The 21,560-nt window shown below is 39.8% G+C and overlaps 1 protein-coding gene across 5 annotated transcripts in view; it reads right to left on the bottom strand.

Moving 5' to 3' along the window:
- Positions 1-21,560, bottom strand: part of LOC119009647 (RNA binding protein fox-1 homolog 3-like) — a 504,213-nt gene that overhangs the window by 64,037 nt on the left and 418,616 nt on the right. For 4 of the 5 annotated variants that reach the window (XM_037081113.1, XM_037081116.1, XM_037081117.1 and 1 more), the window contains 2 exons: positions 21,306-21,551; positions 8,713-8,859 (listed from right to left, as the gene is read on the bottom strand). In XM_037081113.1, coding sequence (XP_036937008.1) covers positions 8,713-8,859; positions 21,306-21,551 — 393 coding nt within the window. The remainder of the gene's footprint in view (positions 1-8,712; positions 8,860-21,305; positions 21,552-21,560) is intronic. The other variant, XM_037081114.1, reaches the window with a different exon arrangement.

Genomic DNA, 21,560 nt, shown 5'->3' with positions numbered 1-21,560 from the left:
CCTCCCTCTTGTCTTTTTCAGTTTGTTTTGTGATGTCCTCCATGTCCCCGCTACTCCGCCAGTCTGTCCTTTCCTGGTACCCTGTCTGTAGTTCCTCATGTCTCTCATTTGGTATGTTTTGGGTTCCTTCTTCTTGCTTTCATTTGAACTTTTTTCTTTGCACTTTGTTTTTTAAGCCTTTTAGTTGCTACTTTGTATTTTATCTGGTTTGCTTGTGTTTCTAGGATTCCTTGGATTTTTTTTTTATTGATTTGGCTTTTGGTAACAAGGCTTGCTTTTTGTTTCCCCCATTTCCTGCCCCCTGTGAATGTGTCTGCATTTGGGTCCTAAAACATAAACTCACCTTAACAGATATGGCTATTTTAAGACATTTATTCTGACTGATAATTTGATGTCATTCATGAAGTTTTGCATTTCATTTTCATGATCAAAATATCAAAATGATGATGTGGCCTGGAGAGTCTTGCAATTTGGTTATTACCAAAACCAGCAAACTACTAAATTTCCTCTTGTTGCTTAATCACAGTCATTTAACTGACTTCTCTGTAGAGTTGTTTTACCTGCATCTCCTGCGAATGATTGTGTACTCTAGTCCGTGAATGCACGGTCCCTCAGTAAGTGAACATGAACCTCAGGGCTGAATCGTGAACTGAATGACGGATTGTTTGACTGTTTATCAGTTCAGGGAGTTGAAGAGCACTGAACGATTCAGAGAACAAATCTTTTGAACAAATCATTTTGATGAATGGATTCTAGAGATTCAGTACAGTAAAAAGAACAGCTGTTCCCATCACTACTTCTCTGTAATGCATTACTTTTTAAAAAAGTAAGGAGTGATGTTTTACACGTGACTTTTTTGGGACTCAACACTGATCTCAACAAATCTTAACAACTGAACAGTCTTTCTTTCCCTTTTTAATTCCACTATCCCCCACTTTCTCTTGTTCAATGAGGGAAAGGAGTGTAGGTGCTCATTGACGAGTAGGGAATGATATTTAGCTAGTTTAATGTTCATAGTGGAGACAGCTGCCTTTATTTCTGTGCCCATAATGGCACTTCATCTCATAGTCATGCGACACTGTGCTGCCTCAAGTAATCGCCATGGTCTTGGTACATGTGAGACGTACTGGTTTTGAACTGCCCATAGGAAGAATGAACATATCCAAGTCTGTCCATTCTTGTTTACAATCTCTATTTTCACTATCCACTTATTTCCACCCCATGCTTGTCTGAATGCACAGATTTGATTTGCTGAGTAACATCTCATGAGATAACACATGCAGAAGGGTTAAGCTTCCTGGACCACTAAGTTAGTGCCATAAAGGCTACAAAAGGTGGGCCAGTTGAAGTAGAAGTGCTCTATCAAACTTAGACTTAGACTCCATAACAACTTATTAACAATTATCAAGTAGCCTATAGGTCTTGGTTCGGATAGGACGGTGTCTGACCCAGATCCTCCCCCTATTAGTGACTCTGTAGTTATAGCATGTTTGAATTCATTACTTTATTTAGGTGCACATTACTCAGTTACACTTGAACTGAGTGCACTTGTTGTAGTCTCCCATCTCATTAATTAGGTTTTGTATAATTACTGTCATTGCTATTTATCAGTTCATCTTATGTGTAGAAAGATTTATAAACATGCAATCCAGTTCTATAAGATAAACAAACTGAATATTTCTATTTTTCAAAATATAACATGCAGCTATAAGTCAGGTTCAAGCTTGTTTTGCTGAAGAAGCTCAATCGCCTGTCAGCCAATGTCGTGTTAAGTATAACAAGGCATCTGCTTGAGCAGGTGTTTCTTCTTCCCTGTTGACACTGATTCATGAAGTCTTCAAAACCCTCTTTGTCTGGTCTCTATCCTGAGACCAATTTAAGCCAAGTTAAGGTGGTGATTCTTCGGGAGGATTTATATTTGTGATTAAAAATTTTCATTCAGCATGCACTGGTACATGGAGGGGGCTGAAATGTGATCTGTTTTGCCTTTGGTTCTGCCTTCTTTTGTGTATATTCTCGTCATGTCTGTGACATATTCTACAGTTGCAGACAGTAGGACTGTAGTGAAACACTTGTATAATGTTGAAATGAGTGTCTGAAGGTTGTTTTCAGGTCTGTTTTTGCTGAGAATCTTGTGTTGTTTAAAAAAAGACAAACTGTATCTCTAGAGGACACACTACTGCAGCTTGCTTGACATACACAATCATCCTCCTTTAATAATATAATTCATGATACTGTCAGATTGCAAACAGTTTTGTGACCCCAGTGATAATGTTGATTTTGAAAGGCTCCAAAAAACTGAAGCAGAATATTTCATTGGATAAAACCATGTTGGGAATTTTGGAAGAGATTTTTTTTTTTTTTTTTTAATTAAACACATTCTGACTTTTGGCCCTTTCAATACTTAGTTATTGAACATGTTTGGATCACACTGAAACTGTTCAGCCTAAATGTTACTAGGCACTACTGCATCCTCCATCAGCTGTGACTGTGAGCAGGGCAGTCTATGGATGTAGCACTTTAATTTGTCAGTGGAAACATTTTTCTTTTCAGCAGATATGTTATGATTGAGCTACAGTTTTGTATTTATGTATGTGGTATTTATTCAGCTTGGCAAATCTCACAGAGAATCTCTCTAGAATGCATTAATGTCAGTTTAAAACTAGCCCCATTCACACCGCCATTTGCATGCAGGGATCCTGCGCCAATTCTCTGCCTCCTCTGTGTGAAAGTTTCAGATGCTAGAGAGGGGAGAGGGGTGAAATTTCACTCAGGCGCTGATCCGCCTCTGGAGGTAGTATCAGGGCCGTATTATTGCCGAACTGAACCAGTGTGAATGGTTCAGCTGGCAGCGCAGAGGGAAGTCTGATAACTGCACAAATCCTTCACTCAACTTAATAAAGACAAATTTCCCACAAAGCAACATTACATGATCAAACGAAAGTAACGTAGTAACTGTAACTGTCTTTGGCAACTTATATGAGGAGAAAAAATTCTACTGCTGTATGTGGAGAAGCGTCCATCTTCCTGTCTGTCCTACCAACACAGGGAACTTTCACCCAGGAAAAAAATCTCCGTCCCCGCAAGTGTGGGAGTAGTTTGTCTTTTAAGGTGGAGACGCTTTGCTTTGTGTGAATCACCATCGGCAGAGAATTGACGAACCACTGCTGGCGTCACTGTGTAAAAAGGGCTACTGACCCAACAGGGATGAGAAATTGTTCTATGTTATTACTGTTTGTACTTGTACTGTAGAATTGTACTTAAAGATAAAGTTAAAGTTGATTAATTGAACCCATTTTTGTTTAGTGCACATGTGTAAATTAAGCTCTTGAATTGAGATAATATGTAATCCTGATGAACTTTGATGATTTCTCACGTGTTTGATAAAACTCCTATGAGCTGTGTAACATCTCAAAATTGATGACATCACCCAAAATCACCAGTCTCATGAGCAGTGCCTTAACTTGTGTGTAGATAGTAGTAGAGCAATAATTGTCTCTCTCTTTTGTAAACACTCTAATTGCCTTAATCAACACAAAGACACTGGCACCACTGGGAGACACAACACTGGAAAATCTCAGGTTTTCTAACTACCCACTGCTAAATGGCTCCATTGCTGTACTTGTATTTTGATGTAAATTATCATATTTTTAGATTTTAATTACACCTCGCCTCCTCAGATGCAGAGCAGGTTACAATATGGCCTTATGGAATAACTGGGGAAGAAAATTAGAGTGCAGGCATGAACAGGAGACATTAAAAAGAATTCCCCTTGCTGGGAACACTGGGCTACCTGGAATGCTGGAAGCCTCAAGAACAGGTGATTAGGCAGGAGTAGGTGTCATTAAAAGTCCATTAGCACAAAACCCAACCACCCCTGCTTACTGGAAACACACACACACATACCTACACAAAGCCATACACACACTGCCGAGGTACACCATAAATGTTTAAGTGTATGCGGGTGTAGTTGTGTGTATGTGTCACACTGCGTGCACGTGACTGAGAGCTCAGTATCTAATGACTCATTTAGGACCCCTATGGGAATGTGACAGTAAGGACCCTCTAGTGGCTGGCTCACTAAGTGCCTGCTTATTAATTAAACACAGCTGAGACTCAGGGGATGGCAGTCCTGCATATCAGCTTGTCAAATTTCATTCTGTGTGTGGCTAAATGAAAAGCATCCTTCTGTGAGTGCAGCCCAGCTGGATCCACTGGCTCACATTTGTGGGGCAATGCATCAAAACTGATGACAAGGAATTCATGAAAGGCCAAAACACACCCGACAGATGCTGACTTCTGGTCAGACTGGGATTGCTTCCCTACTGTTTGAGGGATCTTTACATCCAAATAAACCTTGGTGTGTAGGTAAATGTGCAAAGTATCAAGGGAGTTTTCAGTCCCAGGGAATTATTTGCATTTTTCAGCCACATCTTGAGAATGAGAGAATTGAATTAAGTGGTGCTGTGAATGTCAATTATCATTCTACCATTAAAAGCCTCCTTCCCCAGCCCAGTAATTTACCTCCAAATGTGTTGTTCTAATTATGAATTAAACTCAAATAAGATCGGGTAATGAACCCTGTTTTATGCTTTCCTGAGGCCATACTTTTTCTGCCTTGTGTGCCTCCATTTCCGCAGCCACATACAAAAATCTGGCATAATTCCTGGGACCTGACCTGGACTTTCACATGCATTTGAGTGAGTATTATTGAGAATTGTGTAATTTACAGAGCTAGACCTCCAGGTTGGGCTGCATCACCTTTGATTGAACCTCTTTATACGGCTTTTTAATGCTCTTGTATTGCTTTTCTATTACAGCTTTTGCCGAAATGACACAGAATTCCATTTGGTGTAATGCCCTCGCTATTGCTTTTGTTTGCATTGTGGCGGTAGTCTAGCAGAACTGTAATGAGAGATTGAGCCAGTTGCTCGCAAGTTCCATTTTAAGTGAATAGGGGAGCGTGCCAGTGGAGCCCATTATGGTGAAGGCTGAGCCTAAACAATCTCTGGACAGCAATGCCACTGCCCTCCACACAACTATTAATCCTTAAAGCTAGACCATTAACAGGGAAAAAAGAGAAGGTGTGTGCGAGTGTTCATGTTCATGTGCCTGTCAACCATGACATGACTTTCTAACTTTGTTATTGCATACATCAAGTTAGTTGCTGAGGTCTGTGACCACAATGAAATCTGTGTAACAAAGTCTGATGAAATAAATAACTTTTATAAGCTGATCTCACATGAGGGGATCTCCTCATTAACTTCAAAATGGCTCATTTATAGCGTTTAGTGATTTTTTTTACACTGATTATGTTTTAGTTGCTCAGTTTAGATGGTAAATGATTCATCAACTTGCTCTTCATAAGGTCAACAATATGTGCTTTTTTGTTTGAAACAACAGACAGGGCAAGTGGTAGAATGCTCCAAAAAACCCTGCTGGGAACATTCCACAGGTAAGCAGATTAATTGGTAACAGGTGACAGTATCATGGTTTCGTATAAAAGAGGCATTCTATAAAGGCTCCATACTTCACAAATTAGGATGGGGTGAGGTTCACCCCTTTGTGAAACACGTGACTGTATAAAAGATCTTTCTACATGGGCTTTGAAACACATGGTAAAACTCATGTTAGTTAACAGTTAGTTTGCAAATGATCGCCTTCTTTTTAATTAAGTATTACATGGGATGTGCTACAGCAATGGCACAACTTGCAGGTTCCAAGCTTGAACTCAGTCTCTTCTTGAACTTTTTTAAACATTGCTTAGTCCTCATTGTGAAAGCAGTCAGAAGAAAAATGGTTGACGCGCACAAAGAATTTACATTTGCTGTGGGGACATTCACATCAAAAATAAAATGTATTCACTGAGAATTACATGTACATTTCACATGTTGGTGTTTCCACAGTAAGCAAGGAAAACAGTAGTTACTAGATGTAACTAAATTCAAAGATTATAATATAAAGCTGGTTGCGCTGTTTTAGTGTTGGAGTTGAAACTATCTTTAAATATGTAGATCCTAATTATCAATTATTCTACAGCCAGTGCAAGTTGAAATCAAATGAAATTCAGACAAAGTTAGGAGTTGCTGTGCTACATATATGTAATGGTAGTAATATTAGAACTAAGATTGTCAATAGGAGTGGATGGATCAATCCTAAAACATTGATACTACCAATACACCATACATGTTAATATCGATTATAGTGTCAGTTTGATTGATACAAAGGGATCAGTTTCATTTGTCTTTGTCTCTTCTAGATTGTGCCCATATATTTTTATTTCATCATTGAGTACAGCTGTCTAAAAACGTTTATTTGTCTTGAACACATGTAAGCCTTCTCTTTGCATAGGATTACTATATTTAGGTGTCTAGTCTATGATAGGCTACAGAACTAATTATGTTGCTATCATACCAAGATGATTCCCCAAGAGCTCAATGTTTTCGCTTTTTGCCTGAAAAAAACTGTCTTGTTTCTGATAATAGTCAGTATCGATATTCGTGATATTGGCCTGGTATTACTCTGTATCAAATTGAAATTTCAATTTCAATTTCAATTTGTGTTTGTGTCCCAACCATAACTGGCAGTCACTTCTGGCATAAATATAAGATAGGATTTATAGTATTTCCATTTCATGTAACAACAACGCATTAAATCTCAGTGTATTAAAAGACATAGTAAAACCTGTAGGCAAAGATCATTAATCTGAGCTTTGTGATAGTGATGAATCTACTTTGTAAAGTCTCATACTGTGGAAAAAAGGACTCTCTATTTATTTTATCTGAAAACCTGCTATGTGGGTTTAGTTGACTTATGCTATGGTCTGGATGAATACTTAATTCTGATTGGCTGGAGGGTGTAAATTAACTTTTGATATACAGACACATCTGGAACTCCTCAAGTAGTTTCATTTAACTACAGTTAACATTCTAAATGAATGCACTGCAGCCTGTATCTATAATGAGCATCATTGGCATCAGCTGAGTGCAGATACTGTACCTTAACTACCTTGAAAAATCTACAATTTTCAATACAAAATGTAATCTATCAGAGCATCATCCTCTTAACAACACCCACACTCCACAGCCTACACTCTGGGCTGTAGTAAATATAAAAGGGGTAACTTAAGTGTTTCCTGGCCGAACTGTCCTTAACAAATTAATGGAAAACTCATAAAGAGGTGAGTAAACCCTGTTTGATTTGAAAAGTTGGGTTAACTGACTAAGTGTGCATTTACCTCCTCACCTCAGGCCTGCTATACTGTCACACTGCTCTTACTGTATCAAGCAATCCTCCCACATCACATGAACACTCTTCAACACACTACACCAGGCAGCAGCTGGCCAGCCATTTGTTCGTGACAATTTTTATTGATTTGGGGACAGTGACATAGCTGGTTAGATGACTTGCCATATTGTTTAACATGCTGTAAAATCATATTTACTGTTTGTCAACCATATAAATGCTATTTTCTTTGAATCTAGATGGCATAACTTTAGCTATCTGGCAAACAGCTGAACCAAAAGATTCAATGAGCTGAACAGCCTACAGATGTCATCATCATGATATGACCCGTGTTACACAGGAGCTGCTTGGTGGAGAACCGTTGGTAAGGATCCATAGATTTAAATATGTGAATTATTTACACCTTTATGGATCAAGGCTTGTTGGGTAGATCAGGGAGACAACACAAGTTGCTCAACTACACTCAACATAACGCACATACTCGTTTAAATGCAGAAGCTGGTGTATGAAGTGATGATGTTTGTTCATGGGAAGTGGTGAGTTCTGATATTGAACTCTGATATTGATGCTTCAAAATAACCTCCTCCGTATTTCCTCTACTTTAGTGCTAAACTCCAGAGCCCCCCAGGGATGTGTTGTGTTCACAAGGTACTCCCATGACTGCATTCCCAGACATCAAGATTGCTCTATTGTGAAGTATGCTGAAGACATTACCATCATCTGACACATTATATACAATGATGGGAGTTGACACTGGAAGGAAATCAACAATCTTGCAATCATCAACATCAGCAAAACCAGCTGATTTTTTTGATTTTAAACAAAAGGAGGCAAAGACACTTATCGCTGTCTTCCACAGTAGAGAGCAAAAGGGGCAATTGTTATATTGTTTTTATATTATGCCTAAAGTCAGATGTCACTGAAGACTTTTGAAATAGATCCAGTGGACATCTGAACCACAGTAGAGTTGTAACACTAATGGAATGCACCGAAACTTCATCCACTGAGCATGAGCGGTAACACACAAAAAATCAGATTAGGACAGTGTTGGACAAACAGTTTAAAAGCAGCCCCGTGGAAATATCTAATGAACACTTCCTGATGATTTAATGCTTAAGTGGGCAACAAAACATATTTTACTTTACAAAAAAGAGATCACAAGTTCTAGATTTGAAACCTGAAGTTCCTGCTACCATTGCTGAAGATATGAAAGCAACATCAACTTCTCTTAATTCCCTTTGACCTCCTGTTTATGATTTTGTTTTGAAAGCATTTGCAACTGTGTTATTGAAAAGAACTGGCAATGTAAACTGTATGATTCCAACTGGATATTTATGTATGTATGGGGTGTAAAGTGCAAAAGTGCAAGTGTGTGTGTGTGTGTGTGTGTGTGTGTATGTGTGTGTGTGTGTGTGTGTGTGTGTGTGTGTGTGTGTGTGCCAGTTTTTAGTGCGGTAGTCATCTCACCCCAAACATTTGCCGGAGGTCAGGGTCTCGGAAACGGAAAGGGATGTTGGAGACGTGTAACCTCTTGGGCTGTTGCTTCTCCGATGAATCACTGGGCTGCAGGTGTAGCTGCTGGGATCCCTCTGTCTGTGCAACCTCCTCTGCCTGCTGCAAAAAAGACACACAGTGCCACATTAGCCACCATGATGGTACAAAGAAATATAAGAGAGAAGTGTGTGAAAGTGAAATATGAGGGAAGTGGGGCATCAAAGAAAGCTGTTTCGGACTCCACTCTGTATGTTCCCTTTCCCTTTTCCTCCTTTGGGATAAGAAGCTTGGCTGATGACAGAAACAATGAGATTGCAAATAAAAGCTGCCAAAGCTAGAATTACCTCCACCAAGCCCCATCAGTCCCCTTTACTTCAGAAAAGCCTAATCCATCATATGTAAGTCTGCTAGACAGAGATTTTTATTTGGATATGGATCAAATTATACTCACTCATAGATGGCATCTAATTATGGTGTTACGCTTTTTTCATCACAATCCATACATATTTCCCTGACAAATTAACAAAAATGTCAGTGATATCAGTATACAACAGAGAAATTAAACGGAATGAAAAAATTACACTCCTCAGAATTTTCAACCAATAGAGATGATTTTTTTTCTAGACAGATGTTTATGTTTTATCTGGAACATAACCTGTTCGGGAGCAGGTTAGATGTGCAGCATAAGTTACCATGGGAATGCCAGAAAGACTGTAAACTTGAAAACCCAGTGTTAAACTAAAATTACGATGAACTCAAATCCTGCTTTGTACTTCATGCCTTTGGTGTGTCTTGTTTGGCCCGTTTCTCTCTATCGCCCTGGCCTCATCAGCAGCCTGATATGTGTTTCTATTTAGTTATTTCGACCCAAACACTAACCCCATTTTAGTAGCTTTGTGTTGAGTTTAGTTTGTAATTTTGGTTTAGGTTAGTGGAAACTCTGATGGTCTGGCTTCCTTTTAATTTAAGTTTGGCTGGCCTTTTTTCAATAATATTTGTTCATATGGATTTCAGTGACCTCTTATGGTCTCCTAAGGCAAATTGGTATTAGGATAGGGACCAGACTAAGAGTGATCCAAAGATCCTATGAATCTGTGACCAGAGGAAGAGGAACACGTTAAAATATGCACTTACAACGACCAGTGCCCAGCCCAACTCCCAAAAAACATGATGTATCATATGAATTTGAAACTTCAAACATAAACTCTGCCTTTTTTTTCCTCTCTCACACACATGAGCAAAGCATTCATCACACCATAAAGATTAACTGTTACAAAATAGTCGCCTAATGTGTCGGACTACTCAGTGTTTTAGCCTAGCGTTTGGCTGCACTGTACAAACAACAGACGGACAGACAATCCACAGTCCCAGGATTTAACCTGTTCAGGCCAGCATGGAGAGGAGAGGGTGTCCACAACAAAACTCGGATAAGCATCAAAGATGGATGGTTAATGTTGTTGTCACATCTTTTTGAAAAGAAAAATCATTGTTTGACCTTTTGACCCTATGGATGATGCTACTGACCTTCTAAAAATAGGTCCTTTCTGGAGGTCATAGCCATCTCTTTCTAAATGCTTCAAAATGGGACAGTGTGTTGTTTGCAGTGTGAAGCAGAAACAGAGAGAGAGAGAGAGAGAGAGAGAGAGAGAGAGAGAGAGAGAGAGAGAAAACAAGAAGTTGATGTACATAATAAATCAGATCAACGTGGGGATGGAGGGATGAATGGAGAGAATGAAAAAGCAAGAGACGGAGATGGAACGATGATGTCAGCTAAAGCTACCCGATCAATAAGAGAGAAGTGCTGAAGGTAGCGGCATTCATACAGAGAGAGAGAGAGAGAGAGAGAGAGAGAGAGAGAGAGAGAGAGAGAGAGAGAGAGAGAGTGCATGGAGAGCAGTGAGGGAGAGAGAGTTCAGAGATGCATGCAGAAGAAGTGCTGATTGAAGGGAGAACAGTAAAAATGGAGAAACGGGCAAGTGAAGGTAATGGCATTACATCACAGACATCCACACACAGCAGCAGTTTGAGGATGTGAGGCGGTCTGGGTTGATGGTTTGGTGAACAAATTGGATTTCCCTTACAGGAGATTAATACAAGTACATTTTACCTTTTAAAAAAAATATTATATTGGAAACAGGGAGAATAGATTGGTAGTAACCAGTTACATTTACTCAGTAATACGTACTTGATCATATTTTTCGGATAAATTGTACATTTTAGAGTAGTTTTAATGCAGCATCATTTTGAGAAAATCTTTACCTGTGCTGCAATGGCACTATTTTATTGTTTTATGCCTTCATGCATCTTCAACTAAGATGCAGGGGGTCAGCTGGTCCCAGGTCTGCTGGTGCACTGCTATCGATCCTATGACAACCAAGCCTCCATAGACTCCATTCAAAGTGGCAGCCACATGGCTTTCAACTTGCGGTAACTGCTAACAAAATAACAGTGCACAGCATAGCGGGCTGCAGCTGTATGAAATCAGTAGAACACTGGAGAACCCACCACTGACAGAGAGCTGTAAATGTGTCTGTTTTGATACTATAAGCATCATAGTATACTGTTCCTGCTTTCTGCTCTAATGTAAATATTCAAGATAAAGGGTCTGTGAGCACCATGAGAGGGCTATGCATTTCACAAGTCAATAAGCATGACTAATTGTAACCTGATTAAAAGAGACAGAAAAGTGGACACCAAATTATGCGCACAAGAAAGACAAACTGCTTTTTTTCATGTGGTCATGACTGATAAAATGTTTTAATCACGGGTGGTCTGATACTAGTGTGTTATAATATAATATTCTGGGATCGTGCTTGAGCGATACAGACTGTGCATATTGTCCTGGTGTAAATGTGGCAGATTATCTGACGACGCTTGATTGTTGTGTCACAAATAGATACATGTGTCTGTTAACTTTTCACCTGATGAAGACCTTTTGTGGTTGAAATAATCCCGGTCAGATAAACCGCAGACAAGACTTTGGGATCTGACAGAAGTGTGCCGGTGTTTTTCTTCTTTATTTTTTAGGTTACTTACTACTCAGCTAACTTTTATAGTTCATACTTTTGTACCCTTACTGAAGTAAGTATGTTGATGTTGACTTACACTTCTGCTTGATTTACTGTCTTTGAAAAGTAACAGCACTTTTACTTGAGTACATTTTCTGCCTACTCTACCCACCTTGGCCAAGGAGAAACGCTAACATATTCTGCATTCTGCACCCCATAAATTATGTAGGTTGGATTATGTAGGCAGAGTTTTAGGCTACGGTATTTTATTCAAGCTTTCATACAAAAAAAATGTTTAATTGCCCGTTAAAATAAAGGCCTTTTACATGTACCCTCAGTACCTGGACCTGGATCCCCTCACCCTTTATGTTTTACTAAAATGGGACCCTTAAAATGTCTTTCAAACAAGAAATTGTAAGCTCCAGAGACAAAACAAAAGCACAAAGTGATAAGAAGTGCCCTCCTTAAACCAGCAGTGATATATGGAGCTGTCACTGTTTAAAGGAATACGCCACCCCTAGGTGAAATTGAGTCCCTCCACGCAGTCCCTAGAGTTGGATGAGTGAGCGAAAGCGTTTTTTAGCCGACCCAGCCATTGTCCTAATCTAGAAACGCCGCGGTTAGCTTTAGCTTAGCATAGTCGCTGTAATCCGGCGTGTCCAGCTAGCATGTCGTTGCAAAAGTGAATCAAATAACTCAAGATTTGTTTTGTAATTATTTCTCGTGACCTATACATTCATATCGAGTACACATATAAATGTCACAAGTACAAACTCTGCTTCAGTGATCACTTCTCTTCTGCCAGGATAATCCACCCCCCTGGCAGGTGAGCTGATTAAACAGCATCATCACTGATTTAACAGCATGATAGTTAAAACAGTTTCAGTTATTCAGTGTTTCTATATCATCATCATCATACAAGCGTATGTTCTTTTATTACCAACAATTAAAACAATATTACCCTCTTCCATTTTGTAATGCCAAGCCATACTTCTGCTTTACTTTCACTGTCAAAATAGCAGCAGAAGTGTAATCAGAAATGCACAACACTACACTGGCAGTAATACTGTAAAGTAACATATCACTTTAAGTTATATGTAGACAGTACAGTTCGGAGTACAAGCCAAGTTCTCCAAAACTCGACTGAAGAAATTTTACAAACTGGGGTAGAAGCAAAGTGATGGAAGAAAACTGGTAGAGGCAGTGAGAGTCCCTGCATTGTGTACGAGAAAAGTTCTCAGAAGACTGAATATTATTTACAATCTAAGATGGGAGTGAGCTTTTGGAAGAAAGAAACTGGTGTCGAAGCAGGGAAAAGAGGAATCTCGCTTTGTTGTTAATCCCTGTGGACACTGGACAGAGAGGCTGCCTGCGAAGGTGGCAAGAGATGTGGTGCAGCAGAGCTGCAGCAGTCTCTGCCTCACTGTCCCGAGTGACGCAGAAGTGTAACACCACAGAAACAATGACAAGAATATCGAGAATAGTTAGGCTACGTATATGTATGTGAGGTTGTTTGCACATTTGTGTTAGAGGCAATGACGTAAGCCGTGTTCAGTGTTGTACAGGGGTGTACTGGTCATCTGGCACACCGAGAGATATCCTGTTGGGCTGCCACATCTGTGGGCCACTTTTTCTGACATCGGCTCAGCTTTCACCTTCACCGGCACCGACACTTCTATCCAACATCAGTTGACTGCATTAACAGATATGTTCAGATAGCAGCTATATATACCACTGTCCCTGACTGTACCTCACTATTATGGTTGGTTTTGAGTGGCAATCTAATTTTAATCTATTTATATTTTGCCTTAGGCTATAGGAATGTCCCGAAACTATTCTATTACAAATTAAGAAAAAAACAATATATAGGCTTAAATCACCATTTATTTAATTTGGTTGTTTTCTTCCCAAAAGTTACAAAGAAAGGGAAAAACTTGCTGAAATTAGCCAACTTGAAATCAGTTTGACAAAAGGCCTTGCTCGCCCCCTGTTGTGTTGACAGTCTAGAGATGTGCATCAACAACAGCGAGAGAGGATGAAAATGTCTAGCGCACTGTTTGGCTCAGTGGGTGGAGCGAGCATCCCATGTACAGAGGCTTTGTCCTCGCTGCAGCAGACCTGAGTTTGAGTCCCGGCCTGGAGCCCTTTGCTGCGTGTCACTCCTCCTCTCCCTCATCCTGTCACCTCTTCAGCTGTTCTATCAATATAAGACCAACAAATATTTTCAAAAAGATGAAAATGTAAAAAAATTAAAGGAGGAGTTGAAAAGCTTAGAGAGAAAGAGACACAGGATCTAGTGGCTCAGGCTTCTGAATATAAAAAAATATAAAAAATAATGACCAGCTGTTTGAGCTGTTTTGAGGAGCACACAGCATCAGTAAGATTGATGTTTAAGTAATGTGTTTGGTTAAAATTGACAATTTTACAAGTGTCTTTCCCAGTGCCTAATGAAATATGTGTGAATACAGGTAGACTTTACAACCTTTACGTTCCAAAACTCCGATATGATGGCTTATTCATCTGCCCCCATCATGTTTACAAAGCTGCTGGTCAAGGGGTATCATAGAGAGTGATTAATATGCTTACATATTATTTTTCCTATAATTAATTAATCAAAATGAACGTGTTAAATTGACAGCCCTAGTTTTTACATGATATTTTGCAACATTTTCTTAAAAAAATCCTGTAGGTTTTGTCGTGCGATAAAGCCCTTTGAAAATAAATGTGTGAAAAGTTAAAATACATTCAGTATACAATGTAATTTACATTTTTTTTTTTAATTTTTTTTTTTTACTGTATATGAATTAATCATATTCATAGTAGCCAATGCACAACAAATCCCTACATAGAGCATGCTTCTCTTGTTGATCCCTGTCCCACTGGAATATTCCATCCAGCATGAGTGCACATGGAACTGGCTGCAGTGTTCCATTAACTTAGCTTAGTGTGGAATGGAACAACTTTCTTTCTTTCTCCCGTCCTTCCTTTCTACCATCAATGGTGTGCGAGCAGCCAGGCAGGAAAAGGCAATAATTACATTAACATTATCATACACAAGCAGCTCCAGCGTCCTCCACTGTCACCACGGAAACAGTCCTGAGCTGTACATTGTGTGTGTGTGTGTCTTTTTGTTGTGTTTGTGTGTGTGTGCGTGTGTGTGTGTGTGTGTGTGTGTGTGTGTGTGTGTGTGTGTGTGTGTGTGTGTGTAGCGGGCATAAGAGAGGCTTGGCTGAGTTGATTTGTTTTGGGGGAGTGTGCAAACAAAAACACACATCTTTCCGCACACACACACACACAGACACATACACACACACGCATGCTGGGTTACAATGCCATTCAAGTCAATGTTGGATGAATAAATAAGTAAATAAGATTAATATAATATATAAGATTGAATACAGTACAAATATATTTAATAATGATTTTTATTTCAAGGATATATTCATATATTTCACTGGATTTTTATTCATAGTGCAATTATAAATTCTTGCAATCTGTTAATTGTAGTTACTTTTCTTTCCTGATGCCACAATTAATTTCCCAGCTCTCTCTATTCTCATCCATTGTATTTAAATAAATTGCGTATTATTGAGTTATTTTCAGGTCAGTTAACAGCACTGCACACATACTTTCTACAAGCCACATGTCAGGAAAACCCTCTTAGTTTTTAAGTGAAAGCTTTACTTGTGGGTCTAAGAGCTGTCTAAGAGACTTGAGACTTGACTCTGACGAGGGATGATCTGACTGCAGACTGCCTGTGAACACCTGTGAGAAATTCACGTTTTGGTCCTTGTCTCCTCGACTGGGATTCTTATGGATGTCACATCAGCACTGCCACCAAAACAAGTTCAAGTGGGGTTACAAAAAACTGCAAAATATATCAGCACCCTGAAATCATTTGCAAGCAGCTATTCAAAGCAAAGCTGCATGAATCCGATTACAGCTGGATGGCATCTGATGCGGACAAAGAATACAGCGCAGGTGGAAACTATGTGCCTTTAATTTCCACCCTGGGGAAAAATTTTTTTTTTTTTAATTTAATTAATTTAATTTAATCAAAGCAGCGGCTACCAATGTACCCTAAAACACGAAACAAGCTGGATACAGAGTTGGTGCATTTGAAAACCAGTGTTACAAACAGCTTCACAGAATACAATACAGTATAAGTATAAAGATAGTAGATCAGACACACTACATTAAAAAAAAAACAAAAAAAAAAAACCTTCAAGCAGTGAGGAACACGCTGTAGGCCACGTTATGCTGTCCAACGAAAACTCCCAATCTTCATGATAAAGTAACAAGAAGGTCTTATGTTTTCTCACCTCTCAGCTTTAGATTATTTACATAATCAATGGCCCCAGTCCGGAGCTGGTCACTGTGATGCTGCTGGTGCTACATTTGTCAGCAGTTAACAGAAGCAGATGCCTTAATTTTCCCCTCCCAACCAAAGGCCCTTCGGCTGCCAGACGGCTGCTAGGCAGTTCCCAGTAGATTCCTAGTGGCTGGGACTCCCTCCCTCCTCCTGCGTGTGTTCCTAGATTCCACTATATACACGTCCATTCATTCAGTTGCATGATGTCACCATGCCATGGCGCTTTCCTCAAAAAAAACCCCAAAAAAACAAAACAGTTTACAGGATATTTTCCTTTAGACCTTAACCTTATTCTTCTACTCCATGCTTTCATCGATGTAGTTAGCATTAGGTGCACTGGTTACTTTATTTACTTTACATTTTATATTAATAATCTAAAGTTGTACCTTAGTTATATTATTACTGGTTAAGCCATCCAGCAGTATATAAAGTTATTGAAATTAGTTATTAATTTACCTGCTCCAGCCCTCGGCCAAGCACCCCTCCCCCCAAAAAATAAAAATAAAAAATGCAGTGTTTATATGTGTGTGTGTGTGTGTGTGTGTGTGTGTGTGGGGGGGGGGGGGGGGGGGGGGGGGGGGGGAACCAAGAGATGCATCTCTTTTTTCATCCAATTTATGATAAACATAGTTTAAAAAATGTACACACTGCAATGATACTAATTTCTGCTGAGGATGTGTTTAAAATAACTGGAATACACCTGTCGACCTGTCCATGTTCTGATGTTGACCCAGTTGTCGTCAACACACCTGAACCAGTGCAGTTCCTGTGAAGGTAGACAAGGCTCTGCAGTCAGCTTCTTCCATGTAGAGGTTGGCCATTATTGGGGGCTCCAGTGAGCCCATGGTTGTTATCATCCCAGCTTATGTTCTCTAGTTTCCTGTTTTATTTTAAAAATGTTGCACTCTTGTGTTGTATCTTGCTTTTCAATTCCTCTTTCCAGTGTTTTTCCATTCATTTCCTCACCTGTCTTTGTCCCTCCTCACTCTTCCTGTTCCACGTCCCATCATTAGTGTGTCTGTATATAGCCTTTGTCCTCCCTCATGTCTTCATCAGTTTGCTCTATGTTCCGTGTGCCATCATTCCTCGGTCTTGTTCCGTTCCCTGTGATGTCCTCTTTTATGGCCAACATTTTCTGTGTAAGCTCTTGTTAGCCTGTGTTAGTGTGTGTGCGTCTTGGTCTGTCTTCCCCCATGTTCTACCTGTGTTCTCCACCGGCTTCTTCCCCAGTGTTTCCTCCAGTGTCTCCTTGTGCCTCCCGTGTGGTATGTGTCTAGTTTTGGTTTCAGGTTTTCTCTGTTGATTTGTACTTTGCTTTTGTCCTAGTGACTTGTTTTGGTTGTCTTATTCTTCTGGCTTTTGTATTTCAGCTTTATGATATTAAAGCTAGCTTTTTGTTTCCACAGTCCTGCCTCCAGTGTGTTGTCTTCAAATCTTGAAAGTGCCTCTTTCGTCGTAATTATGCTTTTACACGAAGGTTTGACTCACATTCAATTTCAAATACAGACTGGGTTGCTTTTTGGCGAGAGTTTCACTTTAACTGAGCTGATGGTGCTGCTGATGGATTTTTGTGGTACTCCTTCCTTGCATATCTTTGGAAGTCAATAGATGGGATTGCTTATCCATGATATAGACGGTAATACAATCTTCTGTCGATGACTTTTCCAGTTCTTTTTTTACTGATATTGAATACCCTACTGGTAAAATCTCACCTCAGTCTCTCCTGCGTGTGAGTATCACTAAACAGATAGTGACTTTGGTATGGTAGTACGGTGTGTTCAGCACCACAGGGCATCCCCCTTCATCTAATGGCAAAGTGGAGATGTTCTGGTCTCTTCAGAGTGATGCCTTGGCCTTTTTTTTCCTCACTAGTGACGCTGAAGGGTGGTGCTTTTGCATTATTAAGAGCAGCTAATACCTTCAAATGTAGCTGTGGCTGACTCTGTTAGCGTGATGGAATCTACCACCAGCATCTGTTTCTTAGTTACTGTGAATTTCAGTCCCTTGGCAGGGGTATCATTTGATGATTAGGTCAACTCTCTCTTCTCTTGTATGTCCAGATGTGCCATGTTGTTCTGAGTTGCTTTGCCGTGTCTGTGATATCGAAAAATTTCCTGTCTGCCGTTCTGTAACTTCAGAGCATTGTGATGTCTGTGCCTTCTAAACAAACAAGACATTTTCCAGGACTTGGCTTGGTAGCAGTGATGTTTATTCCTCAAATGCTGTGCATTGATGGTGAAATGAATCTGTATCACTCTACCATGTTTCATGCTTTTATACTCTATATACTTATACTATATACAATACTCTCTTCAACTTTCTTTCACACCCACCGTGTCCATTTTGCCTACATAAATTTACATGTCAGCTTTGAGAAAAATGTGTGCTGCTCACACCTGTGTGCCTCCTGAAGCAATTGGATCAACACTTCTGGCTTGGTGGGCTTAGTGGTGACAGGAATGCCAACCAACTGATGCACTGCCTCCCATTTTATGAATAGGAAAAAGATCTGGAGGCATGTAAACACATCCACTTTTCTTAAATACTTTACTAGCTCAACTTTCTCAGTCAAAGTTACTGTGACTAACTTAAGCCTGTTTCTCTCAGAGACTCCACATTATCGCAGCAACAAAAGCTTGCCGTTATGCTGCCATTGTTTGTTTAAACTGAATCAAGCAGCACCGGCATAAAGCCACTCCAGTGTGTCATTTCATACAGCATGCTGGCATTGCGGAACGAAAAGAGGCGTGACATCATGAGGTTGCGATCTGAGTGTTTTTTCTTAATCTGTTAAGTTCTGTTTCCCCAAATTTCCTCTTGTAAATTAATGAATCCATTTGGAAACTATTTGTAATCATATGGATGCTGTGATCCTGACCCACCATTCGTCTGGAAAGTGACAAAGTTACGTTTTTTGCTCTAAATGACATTAAATTACCAACATCTGTCAACAGCGGACCCTCTCTAGCGCTCACTCACAAGGAGGAATGCTGTTTTTTTTTTCACTGTCTGCTGAAATCTCTGTCAGGAGGGGCTGACTATCATAGCATTTTTTTTTTTCTTTACAAGAGCCTCTGTTAGTACCTCGCCTGAGGATCAGAATTAAACTGTACCCTAATTCTGCCTCTGTAGCTTTCACACAGATGGCAAAGTGGAATATATGCGCTTGAAAGGGCAGTGTGAATGGGGCTTCAGTTACCATCAATATGGCAACCTTTGATTCAAACTGGGGATCTGTGACAGATTCATCAAGTGTGCAGATAAAAAACACACATTTGAACACACTAGTACCAACAAAGACAAAAATGTGCATGTGCCCCCCCCCACACACACCAATATAATAGAATATATTTAGTATTGCTTATTTTCAAACATTTTATTCTAAACTTATCTAACATCTGCTCATTCATTCTTTATCCAGAAATGAATAGTGGATTGAAATTATTCAACTATTCAACTATACGGCTACACTTGACTACACTTGACTCTTACACACTGTTACTCCTTCAGTGAATTCTCAGTACAAATTCAAGCCAACAATGCAGGTTAGCTCCCAGCCTACACTATATTTTGAATCTTTCATTCTCACCCACTATTTTGACTCTTCTTACTCTTCAGATGGGACAACAGATGAAAGTCACTAATTCAGTTTGACGTTAGCTTTCAAACAAACCTTAAATTACTCCACATCATTCATATATCTTTGGCATTATTCAACTGAAAGTCAACATCTCAAAAATGTATAATTAACAACAAAAGCACTATAAAGAAATTAAAACATGTAGTATTTGGTGACCACAGTGTGTTCCACATTATCATAACTTCAAAAAACTGCGCAGGGTGCCACTATTCGTGTTTGCAGTGATTGACTGATGAGGGTTTGATCTGTGAATCTTTTTAACCTCTGCATCATCATGATGGCAGATTCAGGCTGTGGCATGAACAAAGGTCCAACTACGACTAAAGGTAAAGTTAACCTTTTAAGCCCCAAGCCAGTTTTCTAGGGTTAGGGGTTAGGGTTAGGGTGATTCACAAAGTTTGATGTTTAGTTGTTTATTTGAGTAGTGTTTGGGTTGTGTTTAGGTCATATAAACATGTTTTTACACAGTGTAGCCCAGCTTCTGTTTTTTAATTTGATATGAAATAGTACTATATTCTTTCATAATTAGTGCAGTAGTGGCTCTGTGGTTGTTCAGCATGTCTTAAGGGTTAGGGTTAGGGTTAGGGTTACAAACCCCAAGGTCCCCCAATTGTTTTAAAGGGTTAAAGGTTGGTAGCACCAGGGTTTACATAAGCAAGTACATGCCAGGATTTGTTGGTATCATGTGTGAAACAGATAAAAAAATATCACATTTGTTTCTCTCACCACACAAGCCCTTCATCTCAGCGCTTCTGCCTGAAATAAAAGGGGGTACAACAACCATGCCCTATGGCTTGACAGCAATCAACTTGACTTTGAAATGTCAGTGGCAAAGCAGACATCTGTGGGCTCATTTTATACAAAAAAAAGCAATAGTGCAACAGCACTGCAGCCGAAACCAGCAGACCACAGAAAAGTGTCAAGGTCTTGCTCTTGAAGAAATTGAATATATGACAACAGCCAAAAACACTAAAGATGTTTGCGACTGATCACACAGAGATGTGTTCTCAGAAAAAACATCTACAGCAAAACCATTGCTTTCCTGGAATGCACTCCTCTCTCACAATGTGCTCTGTTTTTGTGGAGTGCCTCTCATTAATGTCACACTTGGCCCAGGCACCTTGTGCATCGAGCCTTGCTGTCAGAACCTTGCACCAAACACACCATCAAGGCATAAAAAGGTGGACTGAATAGACAAAATGTGCTGCACCATTTGTGTTTTTGTGTTGATGTAAATGCTGTTTAAATTATGGCTAAATGGCTATTGAAAACATGTATGGTAATTCTATGTCAGCCATGTTTCTGTCTTATTAATGGCCCACTTAAAAAAAAAAAAAAAAAGGTCTAGTGTAAGAACTGAATGTAGTTCTGTAGTTAATGGAGAAGCAGCCTCCCCATTATTAGACAACATATTGGGATATATTACGTACAGTATGTGTCTTGTTCTACAGTCTTAAGACAGTACCGTTTCAAGAAAATGGAACTAGACACGTTTTTATTCATTAACTGTTCTTAAAGATGAGGTTAGTATAAACTGTGGACTCACCGTTACTGTGTTGGCTGTGAGGGTGGGGGTGTTATCATTTCCTGGCTGCTCATTCTGTGTGTGTGTCGGTGTGTACAGCGTCAGGGTGTGCTCAGTCACTGTGCTTGATCCCGTATAGTCGGCAGGTGGATGGGTGTGGGGCGTGCCGTACTCAGCTGGGATTCCATTCTGTGGTGGAGGGGCATACTGGGCTGGTGGAAAGGGTTGCGCCATGGCTTCAGGGGGAGTTGGGGCCTCTTGGTTGCCCTGGGTGGA

Source organism: Acanthopagrus latus, chromosome 20, assembly GCF_904848185.1.
Source record: "Acanthopagrus latus isolate v.2019 chromosome 20, fAcaLat1.1, whole genome shotgun sequence".
NCBI classification, from domain to species: Eukaryota; Metazoa; Chordata; class Actinopteri; order Spariformes; family Sparidae; genus Acanthopagrus; species Acanthopagrus latus.
Note: the sequence above shows the minus strand (reverse complement) of the source record. Positions and strands in the feature narration are given on the sequence as shown.